General features: G+C 33.9%; 2 protein-coding genes and 1 long non-coding RNA gene across 6 annotated transcripts in view; 2 read left to right on the top strand and 1 right to left on the bottom strand.

Moving 5' to 3' along the window:
• Positions 1-18804, top strand: part of LOC136815706 (putative nudix hydrolase 6) — a 49199-nt gene that overhangs the window by 16848 nt on the left and 13547 nt on the right. The window contains exon 1 of one of the 4 annotated variants that reach the window (XM_067072151.1): positions 8357-8644. The exons of the other annotated variants lie outside the window; for them this stretch is intronic. Coding sequence (XP_066928252.1) covers positions 8569-8644 — 76 coding nt within the window. The 5' untranslated portion in view covers positions 8357-8568. Of the gene's footprint in view, positions 1-8356; positions 8645-18804 lie in introns of those variants that run through there. 4 annotated transcript variants of the gene reach the window in all.
• Positions 3356-5666, bottom strand: LOC136815727 (uncharacterized). Its single transcript, XM_067072173.1, has 4 exons — positions 4884-5666; positions 4372-4759; positions 3914-4218; positions 3356-3642 (listed from the first exon to the last, which is right to left on the bottom strand). Exons 1-4 carry the CDS (start codon positions 5521-5523, stop codon positions 3356-3358), a joined length of 1620 nt encoding a protein of 539 aa, XP_066928274.1. The 5' UTR covers positions 5524-5666.
• Positions 8922-17944, top strand: LOC136815707 (uncharacterized). Its single transcript, XR_010847756.1, has 2 exons — positions 8922-9209; positions 16014-17944. It is a non-coding gene; the product is annotated as an uncharacterized lncRNA (long non-coding RNA).

Below are 18804 nucleotides of genomic sequence, written 5' to 3' on the forward strand. Positions count from 1 at the left end.
TTCGCAAATTAGATGAACATTCTAAAACACTAATAATACCATTAGAAATTTTTTTATGTCGGTTGTTGGAAAAAATGCATGAAGCAGTTACACGTTTTTTTTTATAAGGAGCACCTTTATAAGGAAGTTGAAGCCGAAAATAATGGTCCAGATAATAAGAAATTGTTAAGGAACTGATCAGGCTAAGAATAAGAAAACAAGTTAAGGAACAGAGAGTTAAACTTGAACTTGCACATATTTACAAAGCCTAAACAAAAAGATGACAAGGTATTGACAAAAAAAAAATATTCAATAAACTTTTGTCCTGTACTTTCGTCCATACAAAGGTTTTACACTCAACAAATCCAATCTTAGCAGCTTAGTAAGTAAGGAACTGGAAAAATAAGCGGCTTTAGGCTCGGAGCCAAGTTCCTTATAAAAAAATGTGTAACTGGTATAATTTGATCTAATGAGTTAACGACCTTCCCTTTTGTTTTTAATCATTTTTCATTTGACAAAAAATGTGGTAAATGAGTATTTTTGGATGATTGGTTGTATGAAAGCACGCTAAATGGGAAAGAAGGAGTGTGCAGATAGCTTGTGTTTTTTGTTGATGGGAGCGTGGAAAAAGAACAGTCAAGCATTGGAGATTTGTTATCTAAGGCTTGTGGACACTAGAAGTTCTTTTCGCGTTGGTGCAATGCAACGTGCTCCATCCCACCAACCTGAAACACTTTTTTGTGTCTCCATCCTATTTTTCTTTCTACCAATAAAAGTGAAATCTCGCAAAACTGATTCGAATCAAAGTTTGTCCCAGGGAAAAAAACTTCTCGTGTCCCCAAGCCTTTAGTTTTGCTCGATATTATTTTTTGTTACGATGATGGTGATGCGTGGTAGGGTAAATATTTGACAAGGCGTGATGTAATTTTTGGTATTTTCCGCATTATTTTTGAGTAGATAATGATGTCGAAGTTCGTGATTGTGATGAGAGCATAGTATAAGAAAGCCGCGGCTGGAATATGGACTACATTGTCTTTTCAGTTAGTTGCTATTCCATCTCTGTCTCCGAGCTTTTTGTTATTGGTAGATAGTTTTTGAAATTTTTCTCTTATTTTCCTTCACAAAAAACTTTTTGTTACTAGATATCTTTGAATCTATACCCACTTGAACTAATTTTGGAACTATTTTAGGGGTAATTTGTGGAAACAATAGTTTTTCGCTAAAATTGAAATTATAAGAACTATATTCAAGATGACAACTTTCCTGTCAGTTTAAATGATAAACTTTGAAGGTGTTGGCTTGAAATTTTCACAGTATTATCTTGATGTGCTTTTTCATTGATTTCTAAAAAGATTTCACTGAAATATTGCGAAGGCATCTCGAGGCACCTCGTTAATTTTTGAGTTCTTTCAGCACAGCCATTTTGTGCTTGTTTAAATTTCTTAGTGTTGATTTTTCCTTTACAATGATTTTATAATGCAAGTGTATTATCAAGAGTATATCATTAATGTCTAAAACGCACTGAGAAGTAAGTATTAACGACAAACCAATAAAATTTACCATTAAAGATGCTACATTACTGATCTCTTGATCAACAAATAGTCATCAAATACGACAGAGATAGAATAACAGAAATTCAGATGTTATCGTTCCAGCCAGGGCTTTCTTATACTACCAAGCAGGTATTGTTTTGGTAAATGATTTTGATTTGTACAAAACGTAGTCTAAAGTTACAGTGAGTGGATGTGTGCTTTACAATAATACTTTAATGAAATAAATTGAAGATAAAACTTAACGAATTTAAAAATAAATTGCACGACTTTTGTTAATTCCAATTCGTCTGATTTACTCGAATTACAGTAGAAATTCAAAAAATAGAAATTATTTTGTGAAGGTTTTCCTAACACGGTGGCTGAGAATTAAAGTCTGTTCACGATAAGTGTGCACTCTTTTTTTCTTTTACCTATAACTTTTGAAGGAATTCTTCAATCTTCATAAATTTGGAATCGTTGGAGAGATATTTGTGAGTGGAACAATTTAAAATCAAAAAGTCTTTAGAAAAATTCTAAAAATGAAGATGAAAATGAAGAAGAAAAAAATGAAGATCTTGTAGAAAAGTGCTATAACTTTCATTTTCACTGGAGAGATTCTTTGATCTTAGGAGGTCATCACTGTGAAGAAATTTCACTGAAATATTTATTCAATATAAAGTTATGATACAAAGTTAATAAGTGATTGACCCCAAAAAACAGCAGAAAACAGCAGAAAACAGCGTTTTTAGACGTCAATCAGCTTATAACTTTGTTTGATATCTTTTGACTAAATCATTATTTTTTAGAAATTTTTTCACAGTGATGACGTTCGATAATCCAGGATTCACTTAAGGGAAAATGATGGTTATAGCACTCTTCTACAAGATCTTCATTTTTTTCTTCATTTTCATCTTCATTTTTAGAATTTTTAAAAATACTTTTTGATTTTAAATTGTTCCACTCACAAATATCTCTCCAACGATACCAGATTTATGAATATTGAAGAATTCCTTCAAAAGTTACAAGTAAAAGAAAAAAGAGTGCACACTTATCGTGAATAGACTTTAGTTCAGATTAGCGAGGTTCTGCTGTAAGGGTAAAAAGATTAATACATTATTGTAAATATTGTCAAAATATCAATTTCATTATACATGTCGTCCCTCACATGACTAAAGGTTCAATCTCAAAATAAGTGTCTTGGAAAATTGGAAATCTTGCAATCCTGTTCTGCCTTTGAGATTGGCCTTTTTGTCATATGAAAACATTGACTATTCCTCTAAATGAAAAAAGGGTAATCTCAATGTCAAAGATGACCACCACAGTAAAACTCTAAATTTTGTAAGGTATTAATTTAGAGATTGAACCTTTAGTCATGTGAGGGACGATGTTTGAGAAGTAAAATGAAGTGTGAGCCATCCCTTTTCATTTGAAATTAGCCTAGAAAAATTAAAAACTAAATATTCCAAGCAAATTTCTACGCATATGAAGCGTGCACACTTTTCTTTATATCAGAACATCAAAAATTTTTGAAGCCCTCGATGCTCTTATCGTTTTTGAGTTTTAAGCCTAAAATTGTTCTTGATATTTTCTTATTATTTTCACCATTTTGTATTTTTGTCCATTTTCCCTAAGAAATTGAGATTTTCAGAGTTTTAGATTTTCAAAGCCTTAAAATGTTCTAAACTTGTTCTTAACTTTTTAAATGGCAAAAAATAGGGTTTTGGAAAAATCCTGGTCTGAAAATTTTCGCAAGTATTAAATTTGGCGAATTTTCGGGAAAACTCGCGAAACTCGAGAAGTATAATTCTCGTGTAAATTGATCCACTTAAGGTAGAAATAATAAATTATGTAGTATTGCTACATGTGTCTGGGCCTTTACGAACTCCTTTGATGTAGAAGTTACAGAACTTTGGTTGCTCTTCCGATTTGCAATTTTTGCAACACCAATCATATGGGTCCTTATCCTTTTCCATATGATCAAAAAAACTTGATGATTTGTCAGGAGTACCTGCTGCTGGACGCCCAGATCGGATCCATTTGAATTGTTCACCAATTCTTTCATAGCAGCATTGTTGTGAAGGATCTCCATTACTAGTCTTCGATTGCATACATCCGTAAGCTCCGGTATGACCTATTACAAAAAAGTTGCTGTTTCTTTACTTATTTTCTAAAACGTTCAACTCAAAAGAACTTTCATCATATGTACGTGCGGCTTTCAAAATCGCGCGGTATAAATTATTTGGGAGGGTTACTACTTGTATAGATCTTAGTGGTCTGAACCCAGGAATGATGCTACCAATGACACCCTTTTCTAACCCTACTTGAATAAAAATAAGTGGAAAAAGATATTTTTTTCTTGGGTTTGTTCGCAAATTTGAGAAAAAAATGAATCATATGTATACCATTTTCACAGTTCAACCATGATCGCCACATCTCTGTTGATTTTCCTTCTCTTGCACATGCGCTGTCAACTTTCCACTCGGCAGTTGGATTTTTGTTTGCGCTGGTCAGTTCATATCCTGTATCTTTAGCGTAACAAGGGCAGGGTATTTCTCTATTCAATTTCTCTAACCAAGCTGTGTTCTTCGCTTCTTCCTTGTACCACACTTCACATTTCTTACAATAGTAATTGCAAGGTGTTGGTATTATATAATTCAGTGGATTTTCCCAGCTTTTTTTACATGTTTGGTCATCATCGTCCCAATATCTGACAGTAGAAAAATAATTATTGGAATAAAGTAAAGACGCGATTTGCAAGGTGTTTAAATTTAGCACGCTAATCAAGTCCAAGCTGAAAGGCTTCAGGAAACAAACGTGCACTGACATAAGATCTTTTCTATTCTTTTTGAGTAATACATACCTATGAGAAGATGTTTGACAATTTTCACAATTGTCATAACACGATGTAGGCTTATTTTGGTCATTTGTGTCTTCAGGGCAATGTGATTTTACAATAAGCCAAGCTGTTTTATCTGTTGTTCTATCGGTATAACTATCATACCATTCTCCTAGAAGATTGTCTGGATCTTCAATAACGACCTCTAAATCTCCAGAGACCTTAGAAACTCTTGCCATGTAGTCGAAATCAGGTATTTGGAGATTGGTAGCCACCCAGTGAACAGTGATGGGATATCTTCCAGGGTTGAATTTGTATCGTCCAGTACCAAGTTTTCCAAAATCCGGAGCTTGATGTTCAATGTTTCCAACTTGGATGTTATATCGCTCAGAATGGCTTCCACTAGGATCACCTGTGTATGAAATCAAAATGTTAATGATAAAATTATCCTACAGTATCGATATTTTCGAAGTTAAAATAGTCTTTGTGAAGCTGATTTTGGAAGTATTTAAAAGTAAACGAATGATTAAACCGACCTATGGTTACTTGAATAATGGCAAATTCATCCGAAGAACTTGGTTTACGACCACCGTCTAATCCATTCAGAGGATCAGCATTGTTTTTGACTTCATCGCCATCGTTTACACCATCAGAATCGCTGTCTGCATTCATAGGATCTGTTCTACGAATTTGTTCTTGTAAGTTTGTAAGTCCGTCCTCATCATCATCGGCATTTGTGTCATCTCTCTTGGTCGGTGACATACTGTTATATGATTCGAAACCGTCTAATAGTAAGTCCCTGTCGCTGTCTGGGTTGATCGGGTTTGAACCAATGATTTCAAACGCTCGACGATTCCGGGATTTTTCTTGTTGTTCAAGATCGAAATCAGTATAGCTATCGCTATCTATGGATCTTTGCTCTCGGGAATCTGTCAGTGTGAAGTCGGTGTCGGCATAATATTCCAGGATATTGACAAGCCCGTCATTGTCGTTGTCCATAAGGTAAAATTCTTCAGTTGATCTGTTTGTGTGGAAATAATACAAAACCCACTCGTCCCAATTCTTCGGTTTCTTAATGCTACAGAATTGGTCAGAAAACAAAATGGTGTTTCTTGAGCTGACCTTACTATAGCCTTTAGCTGCTGGTCCTTGATCATAGATTGCCAAATTGCACATGGATGGGATGCATTTTTTTTGGTTTATGCAGAGTTGCGATACGAAGGTTACCGGGACTTGAATATGGACGCTAGGTTCTGTGCAATCTGTAGCCGAAAAACCATAAGAAGCCCAAAATAGGAGAATGATGGAGAAAAGGATTTGCTTTTTAATGTTGACAAAAAAGCCAGAGATCAGCAATAAAGGAAAGGTACATAGCAATGTTGATAGCTTCGCTGTGGTAGCTGAACAAGGTGTACCGGTCGAAGTCTTGAATTCAATTTGAAGAGCATCTTCGGTAGTCGACTTAGTGATTAAAACATTGTTTGTTGAATTGATTGAGATTTGATTTCCAGTTTTAGTGACGTCCCAAGTCAACTTGATGCAGTTTGGATGGTTTAGTTTGATGGTGACGTCTTTCTGTACCAAAAATAATGAATCATTCTTCCAATAGCATTCTGGGTCGCCAAAAAAGTTTGACTTTTTAGATTCTGAGTTAAAGTCAATAAAGGCACCCACTGAAACTGCAAATAACAGCACCTGGATGATCTTCCTAAAAATATTCAAATGGAATGAATAAGTTTTTTACGCATCTCCCAGAAAGCTTTATTAAATCAAGACTAACTCCTTCCTATAGGAGGCAAGGGCAAACAAATCTTAATAAATTAGGATTTAGACTGTAAACTATAGCTATCCATAAGTGATCTATGTCCCAACCAATTGCAGTCGAGAACTGTGAATCGAAAAACGAAAAAAAACTTTGCTAGTTAGGATAATTGTTATATAACTTCTATCGTGAAATATTCCTTACAGGATATCCTCCTGGATATAGCTGTTCACCCTCCCTCATGCATGGTATAAAATGGAACGGCCCATTATCTCTCTTTAAAATTCTTACCGTTGCATGTTGTAGATTGCACTCTTTGCCAGTTGGACGCACAATGTATCTGCCAACTGCCAGTGAAAATCTTTTTTCCTCCTTTTTCACTCTACACCTAGCAGAATCTCATTAATCAAGCAATGCTGTTCTAATGACTCAAAATGCCTTGTGTATTTTGATGTCTGGGTATTTTTACAACGTCTAAGCGTCAATAAATTTTCACTCGACTTAAACCTCGCATTTACAAGAATAACCAATGATAAGAGATTTAGCAAGAACTCCATGCACATTGCTATCATTTAAATTCCGATTTAGAGTCTATTTGTCAATTTACTTTTGTTCTTAAATCATTAATAAGTTTTGTGCATCTTAAGGTACTAAATGTATACCATAAATGCAGGTTTATTTTAATTTTTTTCAGACATCAAGCTGTTTTTATCCTGCTATGCTGATACTCCTTAAAATGCCTATTCAACTATTCATTTGATTAATCGGTCTAATTTTGTAAGTCTCTTAATCACGTTTTCTCAAAATCATATTGTCCACCATTGTAGTATTTTGTGCTTTTATGCACTCTTTCGCTTTTATTTAAGAATGGGCCGTTCCATTAAATTTCCATACAAACCTTTTCAAGGCAACAAAAAGATTCTTGGAAATGGATGGATACCCCTGGAAAATGGCAAAATTTGCACAAGAACCCTTGGAGAAATTCTTTTCATACCATTAAAAGTGAGGGTGGACGAACTAAAATCAATCTTTTACCCCTTGGAAATTTACGAACAACCTTTTACCCCTGGAAAAAAGAAAAAAAACTAATTTAAGCCCCCTGGTAATTCTTCTCTTATTACCCCCTGAAAATGTTCGTCCATCCTCCCTGTATGGATATAAAGTGAAATGGCCCAATTTGTATATCAGAATACATCTAAGCATGTATTGAAATTTGGCGAGGAACTTATTTTGACGAAAGCAGAAACTTTTCTTGATTTGATGCAAGAAGTAATATTGGAGAATTAAAAAATTTTGGAAATTAACTTTGCCAAAATTAATTCTCTTTAAAGGTAGTGTACTCTAAACTTAATAAATGAGTTTTTCAAAGAAAACTGCTTGTTTGGCAATGGTCCCAATAGCATACCGAAGTGGTTCTAAAAATAGACATCAAAATTACTGTTTGTCCGAGTTTTTTAATCCCATCATCCTTTGCAAGACAATTGCTTTTGCAAGTCAATTACATTTATTGACAATACAAAAGTAATAACTTGCACGCATTACGAATCAAAATGAAAAGGATTGTGGTATTGAATTTCGGTCAAATGTTAAAAGTAATGATTATGACGTTTGCATAGCGGTGTGCTTTTTGAGAGTCTTTCTTGTGACTCTTTTTCTGACGCAGCTTTTAAACTCTTGTCACACAATACTGGACCATTTCTTTGGCCTTGTCCCTTTAATAAAATGAAGTTTCGCTTTTTTTTTTTTTTTTGCTTGTTTTTTTGTAATACCGAGTAATAAGAGCAATAAATCATCTTCTTTTGAATAGTGATAGGGAAATATGTTTACGTCATTTATAAACAATTGGCGTTTTTTACAGATGGAAAAGCCATAAGTACACCATTATGATGATGTCACATGAGCCATGAGATAAACACGAGTGAATTCCAAAGTCCTTTGTCTATGGTAGAAGTTTGATGTTTATATTTCTATCATCGAATTGTTGACAAAAGCTTTCTTTTATAAGCAATTATAATGTTTTATAAAGTTTCGTCCCTAGAATTCAGTTTTTACTTTGTATCCGAATTTTTTGGCTGAATTTTTTCTTTCTTATTACCATGTTGCCATCACATAATATGAAACCAAGGTTTGCTTTCATAAAGGAATCATATACGTTGTAACTAATTATGAGACCATTTTTCTTATAACAACCAACCATTATTCCTTCCTCTATGTTTAACGTTTTAATGCGAAAAAAAGTACTGCCTTTTCCTCCTTCAAAAATATATTTGAGTCGAAACAATAATACCTGTGTATCGAGAAAAAGGTAGCACATAATATACAATTTAAAGGTTATTTTGAATTTTTGAAAATTGGGCAACATCATTTATGCATTAATTGGAAATACACACTTTGATATGCCATAGTTTAGGTTTTTTGGCAAAAATTACCGAGATTTGGGACGAAATAAAGGCCGAAAAATGGGTCCAGTTTGGTCAACGTGTGCAGGTGACAAAAGTTCTGCATCAGCAAAATATACCACTGAAGATGAAAAAGGTATTGAAATATTTTAACTGTTTGAAATTGTAACTATTACAATCCAAAGCTTTTGCACTGGAATTGAGGACTATACGTTGAAATTACCTGGATAATGTGAGAATTTTGTTACTAGGGTTGTTTGCTCCGATTTTCGTGTTTCGTCTCAGCCTTTTTTGGCTTTAAACTCTAATGTAACATTATTTTTAGTAAAGGCTTTGTAGGAAAGGTAATAAGGGTGTAAACACACTATAGAAGTCTTTTCATCCTTGTCCTTGTGTATCCCAGGCTTTGTTAATTTCGCTTAGCGAAAGTATTACGATCAGCGTTCGTGGGTCGCGGGTCGGAAAATTTTTTTGCGAAATCGAAAGTAAAGTATCGGTGGACTAACTCTCTTAAATATTTTGTAATTGTAAAGTATCGGTGGACTAACTCTCTTAAATATTTAGTGATTTTTTAATATGGGGCGCCATTATGTGAAAATAATATTGTAAGAACGGCGCCTTAAAAGCGATAGAAAGCAAAGGTAAAAGCAGTTTTAACTGGTTTCTAACTGTCTGAAGAAGCCCGAAGAGAAGTCCAAGTTGTAAGTACTTTGTATCTTTTTGTCTGTAGGAAAATAGCATTCATAGCTGTGAGGTTATTTTCTGTGTTTTAGCTATATTTTGCTTCTCAGATCCATCCAGTTTAATTATTGGACTGGTTCTGTTTTAGAAGTTGTTTTTTTTTATTTTTGCCCTTCAGATTTATCTGAATCTGATTGAGGCAGCTTTTTTTTCGCCCTTCAGATTTATGCACTACGGGCCACTGAATCTGATTGAGGCACCCCGTGGCCAGGGCAGGTTGTCATCCTGTGCCTGCGACCGTACAAGCTGCATTGTCAGCTCTTACAAACCAAAGCTGCATTGTCAGCTCGATTACAAACCAAAGCTGCGCTGTCAGCTCTTACAAGTCAACTCAAAGCTGCGCTGTCAGCTCTTACAAACCAAAGCTGCGCTGTCAGCTCTTACAAATATCTAATTGCTGTATATAAGTTCATAATAATTTTGTAGTGCTAATTTTTAAAGTGTAAAAATGATATCCATTGAGTCATATCGTTCACGTATAGGATGTTTTGCTTTTACAGCTCAGAGAAATGTTAAAGGTATTTCTAAATCTATTGTTTTTGGTTCAGAACTTTCCAATGATGCTTTTTCTAAACTATTGAGACCAGTTCGCTTTGTAGCACTTTTAACAATCCTTTTTTTTTTTTTGCAATTCCAAAATCATACGAGATAACGTTTTATGAAACACCACTGGATTTTTTGCATCTTTCAAAAAATGGTATATTTGTTAGATATCCCAATGTGACGCATAATTTAGGAGATCCAAATCTTACTTTTCTTAAAGTTAATTACACACTTTTATTATCAGGAGATATAGAACTCAATCCAGGTCCAAACACTGTAGAAATTAAAAGTGTGCAAGGGTCTTTTCATCAGGGAAATTTGGTTTGGTGAGACTGCAGGCATACAATGTTCGTCAAATTGTTTTTTTGCTATTTGTTATGCGCAACTTAGAAAATTATCATTGTGGAAGACTCATGATTTGGATTACGTTTTACATCAAGGTGATCTGAATTTCAAAAAACTTGGCATCACTGGGCAGTCCCCTTATATTGAAGAGTTTTCAAAAACAATTGAAATAGGAAATAGTACTTGTACACTAGATTTCAATATTTTTGAAGGTTACTTTGTGACCGGAGATAATATTTCAGTAAATTTTATCAGTGAAGAAATCCTTATGCAGCACTCTGGTGCAGTTTTAGTAATTTCTGGTAATTGTTTAGGTGTGATGCACTACAACAAAAAATATTTTCTTTTTGATTCACACAGTAGAGACTCAACAGGACGTCAAGTTCCTGGAGATGTTGGCAAGTCAGTACTTTTGGAATTTCACCATGTAAATGAAATCAAGCAGCACATAAGATCTGAATACAACGCAAATTTATTTAACATTATATATCTGAAAACTGCCTTTCAAGAAGTAGAAAATACTAAAAATGTTATTTTGAGGGAAGTATCACGCCGTCAAAAAAATGCTTCACACAAAAGATCATATGAACAAATAAAAGGTACTGAAAAGCATGAAAAGAAAAATAAAGTTAAGAGACAATTCCGCAAACAAAATAAAGGTTCTGAAAAACATGAACAAGAAAAAGAAAAAAAACGTCTTTCATGGCAACAAATGAAAGGGTCTGAAAAACATAAAGAAAGAACAGAAAAGAAACGTTTATCATATCAACAAAATAAAGGGTCAGAAAAACATGAACAGGAAAAAGAAAAGAGACGCAAGGCTTACAAAGACAAAAAAAACAAACCAGGGAAAAGAGTTGAAAACTTTAAACAGAAAAAACAAGAGGGCCCTTCCTACATCTGTGTAATGTGTAACCGCTGTATGTTTAAAAAATCTGTGTTTGGTTTTGATGAACAAAAGTTCTCATTGATCAACTTTGAAGAAATAGAAAATTTTAATCCTGTAACCTCGTTTGATGGTAATTTCTACGTATGCACAACCTGTCATAGAAAATTAATGAAGGGAGAAATCCCATGCCAGTCTGTTACTAACAAGCTTCAAATTTTTGATCTCCCAGATAATCTAAATGATATACGAAAACTGGAAAGAATTTTAGTAGCTCAAAGAATTTTATTTTCTAAAGTCATGATCATGCGTAAAGGTGAATTCCCCAAATTGCAAGGTGCAATATGCAATGTTCCTATTGAAACACCAGGTGTATGTAAAGTACTTCCTAGAGGAAGTGATAGTAGTGGTGTAATAAATGTTGAATTAAAAAGAAAAAATATGCTACAAAAACCCTGTTATTTCGCAGCAAGTAAGACGACAAAAAGTTTTTGAAACTTTGGACTTTTTAGTGAATAATAATCCTTTGTATCATGATATAAATATTGATATGTCAATAATTGACCAAATGAATAATGATGAATATGTTGAAAGGGTTTTATCAAATAATGATTCCATATCAAACGCTTCTTCCAATGATATAAGATTTGTTGATGATACAACAGTTACCTTAATCAAGCCTTTTGAAGAGCAATTAGAGAATGAATTTGATTCTGATGATCCACTCAGTGCGTATCGGACACCAACATGTGAAACAGTCATTGTATCAGAAGTGCCAAACATTATTTTAGATGATGAAAATGCAATTTTAGCTCCGGGTGAAGGTCAAACCCCCAATTCATTAACTCAAGATGAATTTTGTGAAGAGTTAGCCCATCCTCATCTTTTTCCTACTGGGAAATTTGGATATAACGTAGAGCGAGATATAAAATTGTCGCCAACAAAGTACTTTAATCAGCGTCTTTTAAATTACACTCAAAAGTTTGCTTCGGATTCAGATTACATTTTTTTTGCTCACAAAACATTACTACAGCTTAATCTTAGAAGTAAAATCAATATCGCAATGAGAATTTCAAATTCCAACTTGACCGCGGGACTATTAGCAAATAATTTTAATGATACAATTCAAAATTGCGTAGCATCTGATAATGCATACAAGTTTATGAGTACTATAAAAGGAACCCCTGCATACTGGCAACATATGTTATCTGATGTTCTTGCAATGGTTAAACAACTTGGTGTCCCAACATACTTTATGACTCTCTCTTGTGCAGATTTACGGTGGGAGGAATTTGTTACCATTATCAGACAATTAAGCGGGGATGCTGATACTGATCATGAACTTCTTGATTACCAATCTAGATGTGCCCTACTTAATAGCAATCCTATTGTGCTTGTGCGTCAATATCAATATAGAAAAGAGTTGTTTTTCAAAGAGATAATAATGGATGGCCAACTTGGAAAAATTACATACTATGCTCTCAGAGTAGAATTTACTTTCAGGGGTAGTCCACATGATCATTGTTTGCTTTGGGCAAAAGATGTCCCAAAACTTGAAGACGGAAAAGAAAAGTATATTGAACACATAGATAGTGTTATTTCTGCTAATGTTCCTGATAGAGAAGAAAGTCCTGAGTTATGGAATTTAGTCACTAAATATCAAATACACTCCCATTCAAGAACGTGTAGTAAATATCGCAAAAATGAATGCCGATTTCAATTTGGAAAACTTTTTTGCAAGCGTACTATTTTGTCTGAACCGCTTCCCGAAGGGTTACCTGAAACTGAAAAACATGATATTTTAGTTGCTAGAAATAATGTGATACAAACTGTTCAAGAATTTATAGATACAAATTTGCATCCTAAAAAGAGAAACATTTTGGATCCTGATAAGCCTGAGTATATTGAAATTGGATCTATTGATACAATTTTGAATTCTTTAGGGTTAAATTATGAAACGTATGAATATTACTTATCAATCTCACCAGACAAAGATCAGCATTTGTTTCTAAAACGTGACCCATATTCTTGTTTTGTCAACAATTATTTTGCAGAAGGCCTCCTAGCATGGGAGGCCAATATCGATATCCAACCAGTGTTTAATGCATACAAGGCAGTTACATACATGTGTGCCTATTTTTCAAAAAGTGAAGATAAGTGTTCAACTGCAATGCAAGAAGCATTAAAACAGGCCAAAGATTCAAATGACAGTCAGTTTGAGAAAATGTCTAAAATTGCCAAAGTTTACAACTCTAATAGAGAATGCTCAATCCAGGAAGCAGTTTACTTAACAATGCCTGAACTGTGGCTTAGAAAATGCTTTCCTGCTATTTCATTCGTTAACACTAACTTACCTGATCAAAGGTACAGAATTTTCAAGTCAAAAGAAGAAATTGAGGAATTGCCTGAGGATTCTGATGATCTTTTCAAACGAAATATGTTAAACAGATATATTGACCGCCCAAACACAGGGCAATTCAATACTATGTGTTATGCCACATTCTGTGCAAACTATACATTAGACACAAAAAAAAATACAAATGATGAAAATGATTGGCAGCCTACTGTACTAGATGATTCAACAAGTGCAGTGAATCATCAAGAACCCCAAACACTTCCAAAATCAGCCAAATTACTCAACAGTAAGGAAAAACTTAAGCTTCGTAAAGTTCCAAAAGTTTTGAGGTACTACACTCCTAACAAAAACAAACATCCAGAAAAATTTTCCCACCATATTCTAATGTTGTTTTACCCATTTAGATCAGAAGAGAATGATTTGAAACTTGATGGCTCGTATGTGTTGAAGCTCAATTTAGATGAAGTCAATGCAGTTGTTAACGAGAACAAGCAAATTTTTGAACCTGATGGTCATCTTGTTGATTTAGTACTTCAAAACTATCGCAATGACCTTATGCATAATCAAGATGCCTTTGCTCAACAAGAAAATGATGAAGTACAAGACCTAATGAGCAACTCATCAGACAGTGAAAATGATGATGAAAGTCATGATATTGAACAAAATTTTGCACCATTTACTCAAACAGTTCATAGCTTGCAAACTGATGACCAAATCAATACCCATATAAGATCTTTAAATTCTAAGCAAAGAGATATTTTTGATATAGTACTAAATTGGGGAAAAAATGTATGTGCAAAATTCCAAGTCCAATAATCCTGTACTACTAGAACCATTGAGAATATTTTTAACAGGTGGTGCGGGCGTAGGAAAATCTCACTTAATTAAATGTATTTACAATTGTTTGTCAAAAGTCCTAGCATATAAAAGTGATGAGCTAGAAAAGCCACGTATTATTAAATTGGCCCCAACTGGTATAGCAGCTATCAATATATCTGGCACCACAGTACACACAGGATTGAGTATTCCAGTTGGAAAATTCAGAAATATGGCTGACAAACAAAGGACTGCCATTAGAAATAAATTACATCACGTAAAGTTGATAATAATTGATGAAATATCTATGATTTCGTCGCAACAGCTTTTGAACATCCATACAAGATTATGTGAAATTTTTGGTGTAAATGACAACACACCATTTGCAGGGAAAAGTATCATTGTTTGTGGAGACCTCTTTCAATTACCTCCAATTTTTCAAAGTCCAGTATTTTCAACTGAGGGACCTATTATTGGTGCATTCAAATTATGGCACCTATTCAAACTAGCTGAATTAGATGAGATTATGCGTCAAAAGGATGACTCTGACTTCATTGATCTCTTGAACAATGTAAGAGTAGGTGAATTGAATAGTAATGATGAAAGTATGATTAAATCTAGACTGATAACACGAGAACACCCTGATTATCCAATAGAATCATTGCATTTGTTTGCAGAAAATGCTTCAGTCCATCTTCACAATATTCAAAGATTAGATACTCTGCCCTCGGAAACAATAAATGTAGAAGCTATGGACGTTTATCCAAGGGATTTTACTGAATCTCAAATCACCAAGGTTAAAAACCTGCCACTTAACGATACAGGTGGCTTATCAGTTCTATTTGATTTGAAAATATGTGCAAGAGTAATGCTAATTAGTAATATTGATATAGAGGATAGGTTGATCAATGGTCAACTTGGAACCGTCACTGAGGTAAAATTCAGAAACAATAAAGTAGAGCTAATTTATGTTAAACTAGACGATAAGACGGCTGGAATAAAAGCTCAAAGTAAAGACCAATATGCTAAGGCCACTGAAACTGTTCCCATTGAAAAGAGTGAGGTAAATTTTCCCTTTGACAAAAAAAACCCCATACACTTCACCTATCATTTCTCGGACACAATTTCCTCTTAAGCTAGCTTATGCTTGTACAGTGCACAAAGTTCAAGGATTGACTTTGGATTCAGTAGTCGTTAGTTTTGACCTTGCAAGGCAAAGAAAGTTCAATGCTGGTCAAATGTATGTTGCAATGAGCAGAGTGAAAAATTTAAATGGTTTGTACTTTACTGGTCAATATCGACGTAGTGCTTTTGTCTGTAGTGATAAAGTTAGTGAAGAATACACACGATTGCGTCAGAACAAAGTTGAAAGAGTTGCAGATATTATGAGGTGCAGTTCTAATTTAAATGTTTGCCTATTGAATGTAAGATCTTTAAAACGACATGCAGTTGATATTCAAAAGGACAGATTTTTGTATGAAAATGATTTGTTATGTCTGACAGAGACACAGATGAGTTATGAGCATTCTGAGGAAGACAAACAAAGTATTCATGAAAAACTTCCTTATTATATTCTTAGTCATAATATTGACCAGCATAAATTCAACAGTGTTACTGTCTGTCATTCTCCTTCTTTTATTGACATTGATGAGTATGATCATTCATCATGCTTTTCTCTTGTAAAATTTAGAAAAGCTGAATTTACTGAAAAGGGATTTTGTGTTTTGGTTCTCTATAAAAGTTCAAGAATTCAACGTGATGTGTTCTGTTACAATCTTGCTCAATTTATTGAAAGATACACAATTGATATCATTTTAGGAGACTTCAACATGGACGGCTTTGAAATGGAGCATGATCAATTGTTGGCTGACATTCTCCAAGATTATGATTTAGTTCCGAACTTTCCAACACATATCGATGGGAAAATGCTTGATCAAATTTGGACACATAAGGAATTGGTGCACGAGTATGGTATTGAAGTTATTCGTAAATGTGTGAACTTATCCGATCATGATGGAATCAAATTATCGCTGACTTTGCTAGCTTAGAATACCCGTCAGAGGCGATTCCCGGCGGGACGAGGGGGGGGGGTTGGAAACTGGGGTGGTGGATGATCTCAACTTTCTGATGATTAGTTTTGAGTGGTCAAAAGATACATTTGCTTATGTTGTCATAGGTGCTTCTTTATGAACAGTTTGAATTGATCAAAGGAAATTTTTTGTGATAGACTGAGTAAACCAGGAATACTCTTTAAAGCAATGATGTTATCGAAAATCTGTTAATATGATATCAGTACATGTTTGATTCTGGATAAAATTAACTTTGTAATTAAGGATTGAAGCTTAACTCTGTTGGAAATATGCAATTAAGGTCATCCCACCACCCCGTCCATTCTTATGTAAGTTTTCTGACGTTTAAAGACTATTCTTAAAAGACATTTCTGCATTAACCAAAAGGAGGGCTCTGTTGAGTTTGACATTTGCAGATGAAGTTGGGGAGGGTCTGAGAAATGGGTCAAATATGTGTGAGTGTCTTTTATGGATGGTCTATGGTAGAAAAAATCTATAGACAAAGGACAATTAGTTTAAAGATGCCTTTCATTAATTCATTTTTGATTACTATCTCGTCAGGAAACTTACATACCTATGGGTATGGCATTTAATGTATCATTTTATTTATTGTATTATTTATTCCTATTTTTTATATTATTTATTCCTATTTTTTATATTTATCATTTTTCTTCTGTTTTTCATAATTATTAGATTTTTTGAAATTATTTTATTCAGAACAAAGTAATATTTCTACCATTTTTTAATAGGCTTTTGTTAATTGTTTTATTATTTTCTTGTACTCTTTTTGTTATTCATTTGCCTACTCAAAAATCAAAAAGACTGTCACAGAGTTAAAAAATAGACGATATGGAAAAATATGGAATGAAAAAATATGGAAGTACATTGCAAGTGAATTGATTCATCTATATATGTATGCATTTTGGTTGATATTATAAGGATAATTATTGAAACGTTGAATAGTGGTATAAGTGGATATATATTTCTATTTTGGAATTGATGTAATCGCTTATCCTAATGCAGCTTGAATTCATTGAATCTCAAAATATCCTAAATCGTCGTCATTTTCAGTCTTTATTAACAAAGAGTCGAATGGTTTCGAAAATTTTCATTACAATCACCAACATTCGATACAATCGCCAACATCGATACTGCAAAATATGCGCTTAAAGTCATTGTACCATATCATCGTTTCATCCGATTTCCACAATATGCTGTATTTGCTCATTGGAAACATAAAATTTTATGATTTTCAGCATTTCTATAGCAAATCAACTGTCGCGCTCAGCCACCAACCGACCATTGATAATACAAAAATAACAATTCTTATCGCGATTTCCATGATTCCACTGTGACTTCTTCGACGTACGTATCCTGACTTGACCTCAATTTTCGAAATGTCTGGTGATTTGTTCCTGTTGGATAAAAAAACGTTTTGGTATGTACACTTTGTATGGTTTGATTACTCGAAATGTGACATTTATGTAAACGAAACACTGAAAACTAATTTTTATTATTTTGGAAGCCGGAAATCCACCGGATGTGAAAAAAAGCCAAATTTGCACAATACTTGTAAATTTGTAAATTGCTAGCTATTTTCTATGAGCTATGTACTATCGAACTTTTGGAATTACGAATACTTGGAAATATAATTTTTAGATTCATGAAATCCAAACTCAAGTTTTTGCCCCTGTACCAACCTGTATTTCCCCTGTTCATTAAAAAACGAAAGCACATTTTCGGCCAGAATGAAAGAAAACTTTTCTACGAATTGCTTGGAATCTCGAATCTTGTCTTTTCAAGTTCAAAATATTGGATATTTTCGACCAGAAATGATGTAAAATTTTACCTTGCCTTTCGTTCTAAACTCACTCAAAATAGGTTTATCTTATTAATTTTCCGCATTCCTCGTCAAGTTTTAATTGTGAGCCCATTGTTCTCCAAGGATTTCAATGTTCTTTTCTTCTTCGTCTTATTTAAAGCGAAATTTTCGACTTCTAGTCGTCTTGTTTATGTTACTATAGGACGCCATGTCTGGCACCATGGGGGTACCATCAGTAAACAATGTATATTCTGGGATTTGAATATGCCGGGAACGGGGTTTCAAGATTTTTAAGATATTTAAGATATTGTCTTTTCCAGGCCTTGTATACATTATTGATGGATGGTCGGTCGCTATCAGTAAACATAAAAGCTAATAATACACTGGGAACGAGGTTGAATCTTTCTGCGAGTTCTAACAAAATTTTAACACCGTGGCCAGATGTTGAATGTTGTCGAGGGAAAATTCTTGAAGGTATGAAGATATCTTCTCGGGACATCCCATTATTCAATAAATTCGTGAAAAAGCTGGAATTTTCATGCACTGTTTGCTGTTTGCCAAAAATAACTTTTACCATCTAAAAATCTGGAAAGGAAAGAAGTGATTTTAAAAGCTCTGTCTGTCTGTCTGTTATTTTCTTACATCATATATGGTTACATTTTGTTACATCGCTTCCTTCCATATATAGAAACGACACACAATGAACTATGTAGTAACA

This window comes from Clytia hemisphaerica, unplaced genomic scaffold, assembly GCF_902728285.1.
Source record: "Clytia hemisphaerica strain Z4C2 unplaced genomic scaffold, Clytia hemisphaerica genome assembly, whole genome shotgun sequence".
Taxonomy (NCBI): Eukaryota; Metazoa; Cnidaria; class Hydrozoa; order Leptothecata; family Clytiidae; genus Clytia; species Clytia hemisphaerica.

What these genes read in the sequence shown, in the direction of transcription:
- LOC136815727 (XM_067072173.1), bottom strand. Translation starts at nt 5,523, where the DNA reads ATGTGCAATTTGGCAATCTATGATCAAGGACCAGCAGCTAAAGGCTAT. An exon ending in TGTCAAACATCTTCTCATAG is followed by an intron (nt 4,219 to 4,371) that starts GTATGTATTACT and finishes TTCTACTGTCAG; the next exon opens with ATATTGGGACGATGATGACC. An exon ending in ATGGTTGAACTGTGAAAATG is followed by an intron (nt 3,643 to 3,913) that starts GTATACATATGA and finishes TTTTTGTAATAG; the next exon opens with GTCATACCGGAGCTTACGGA.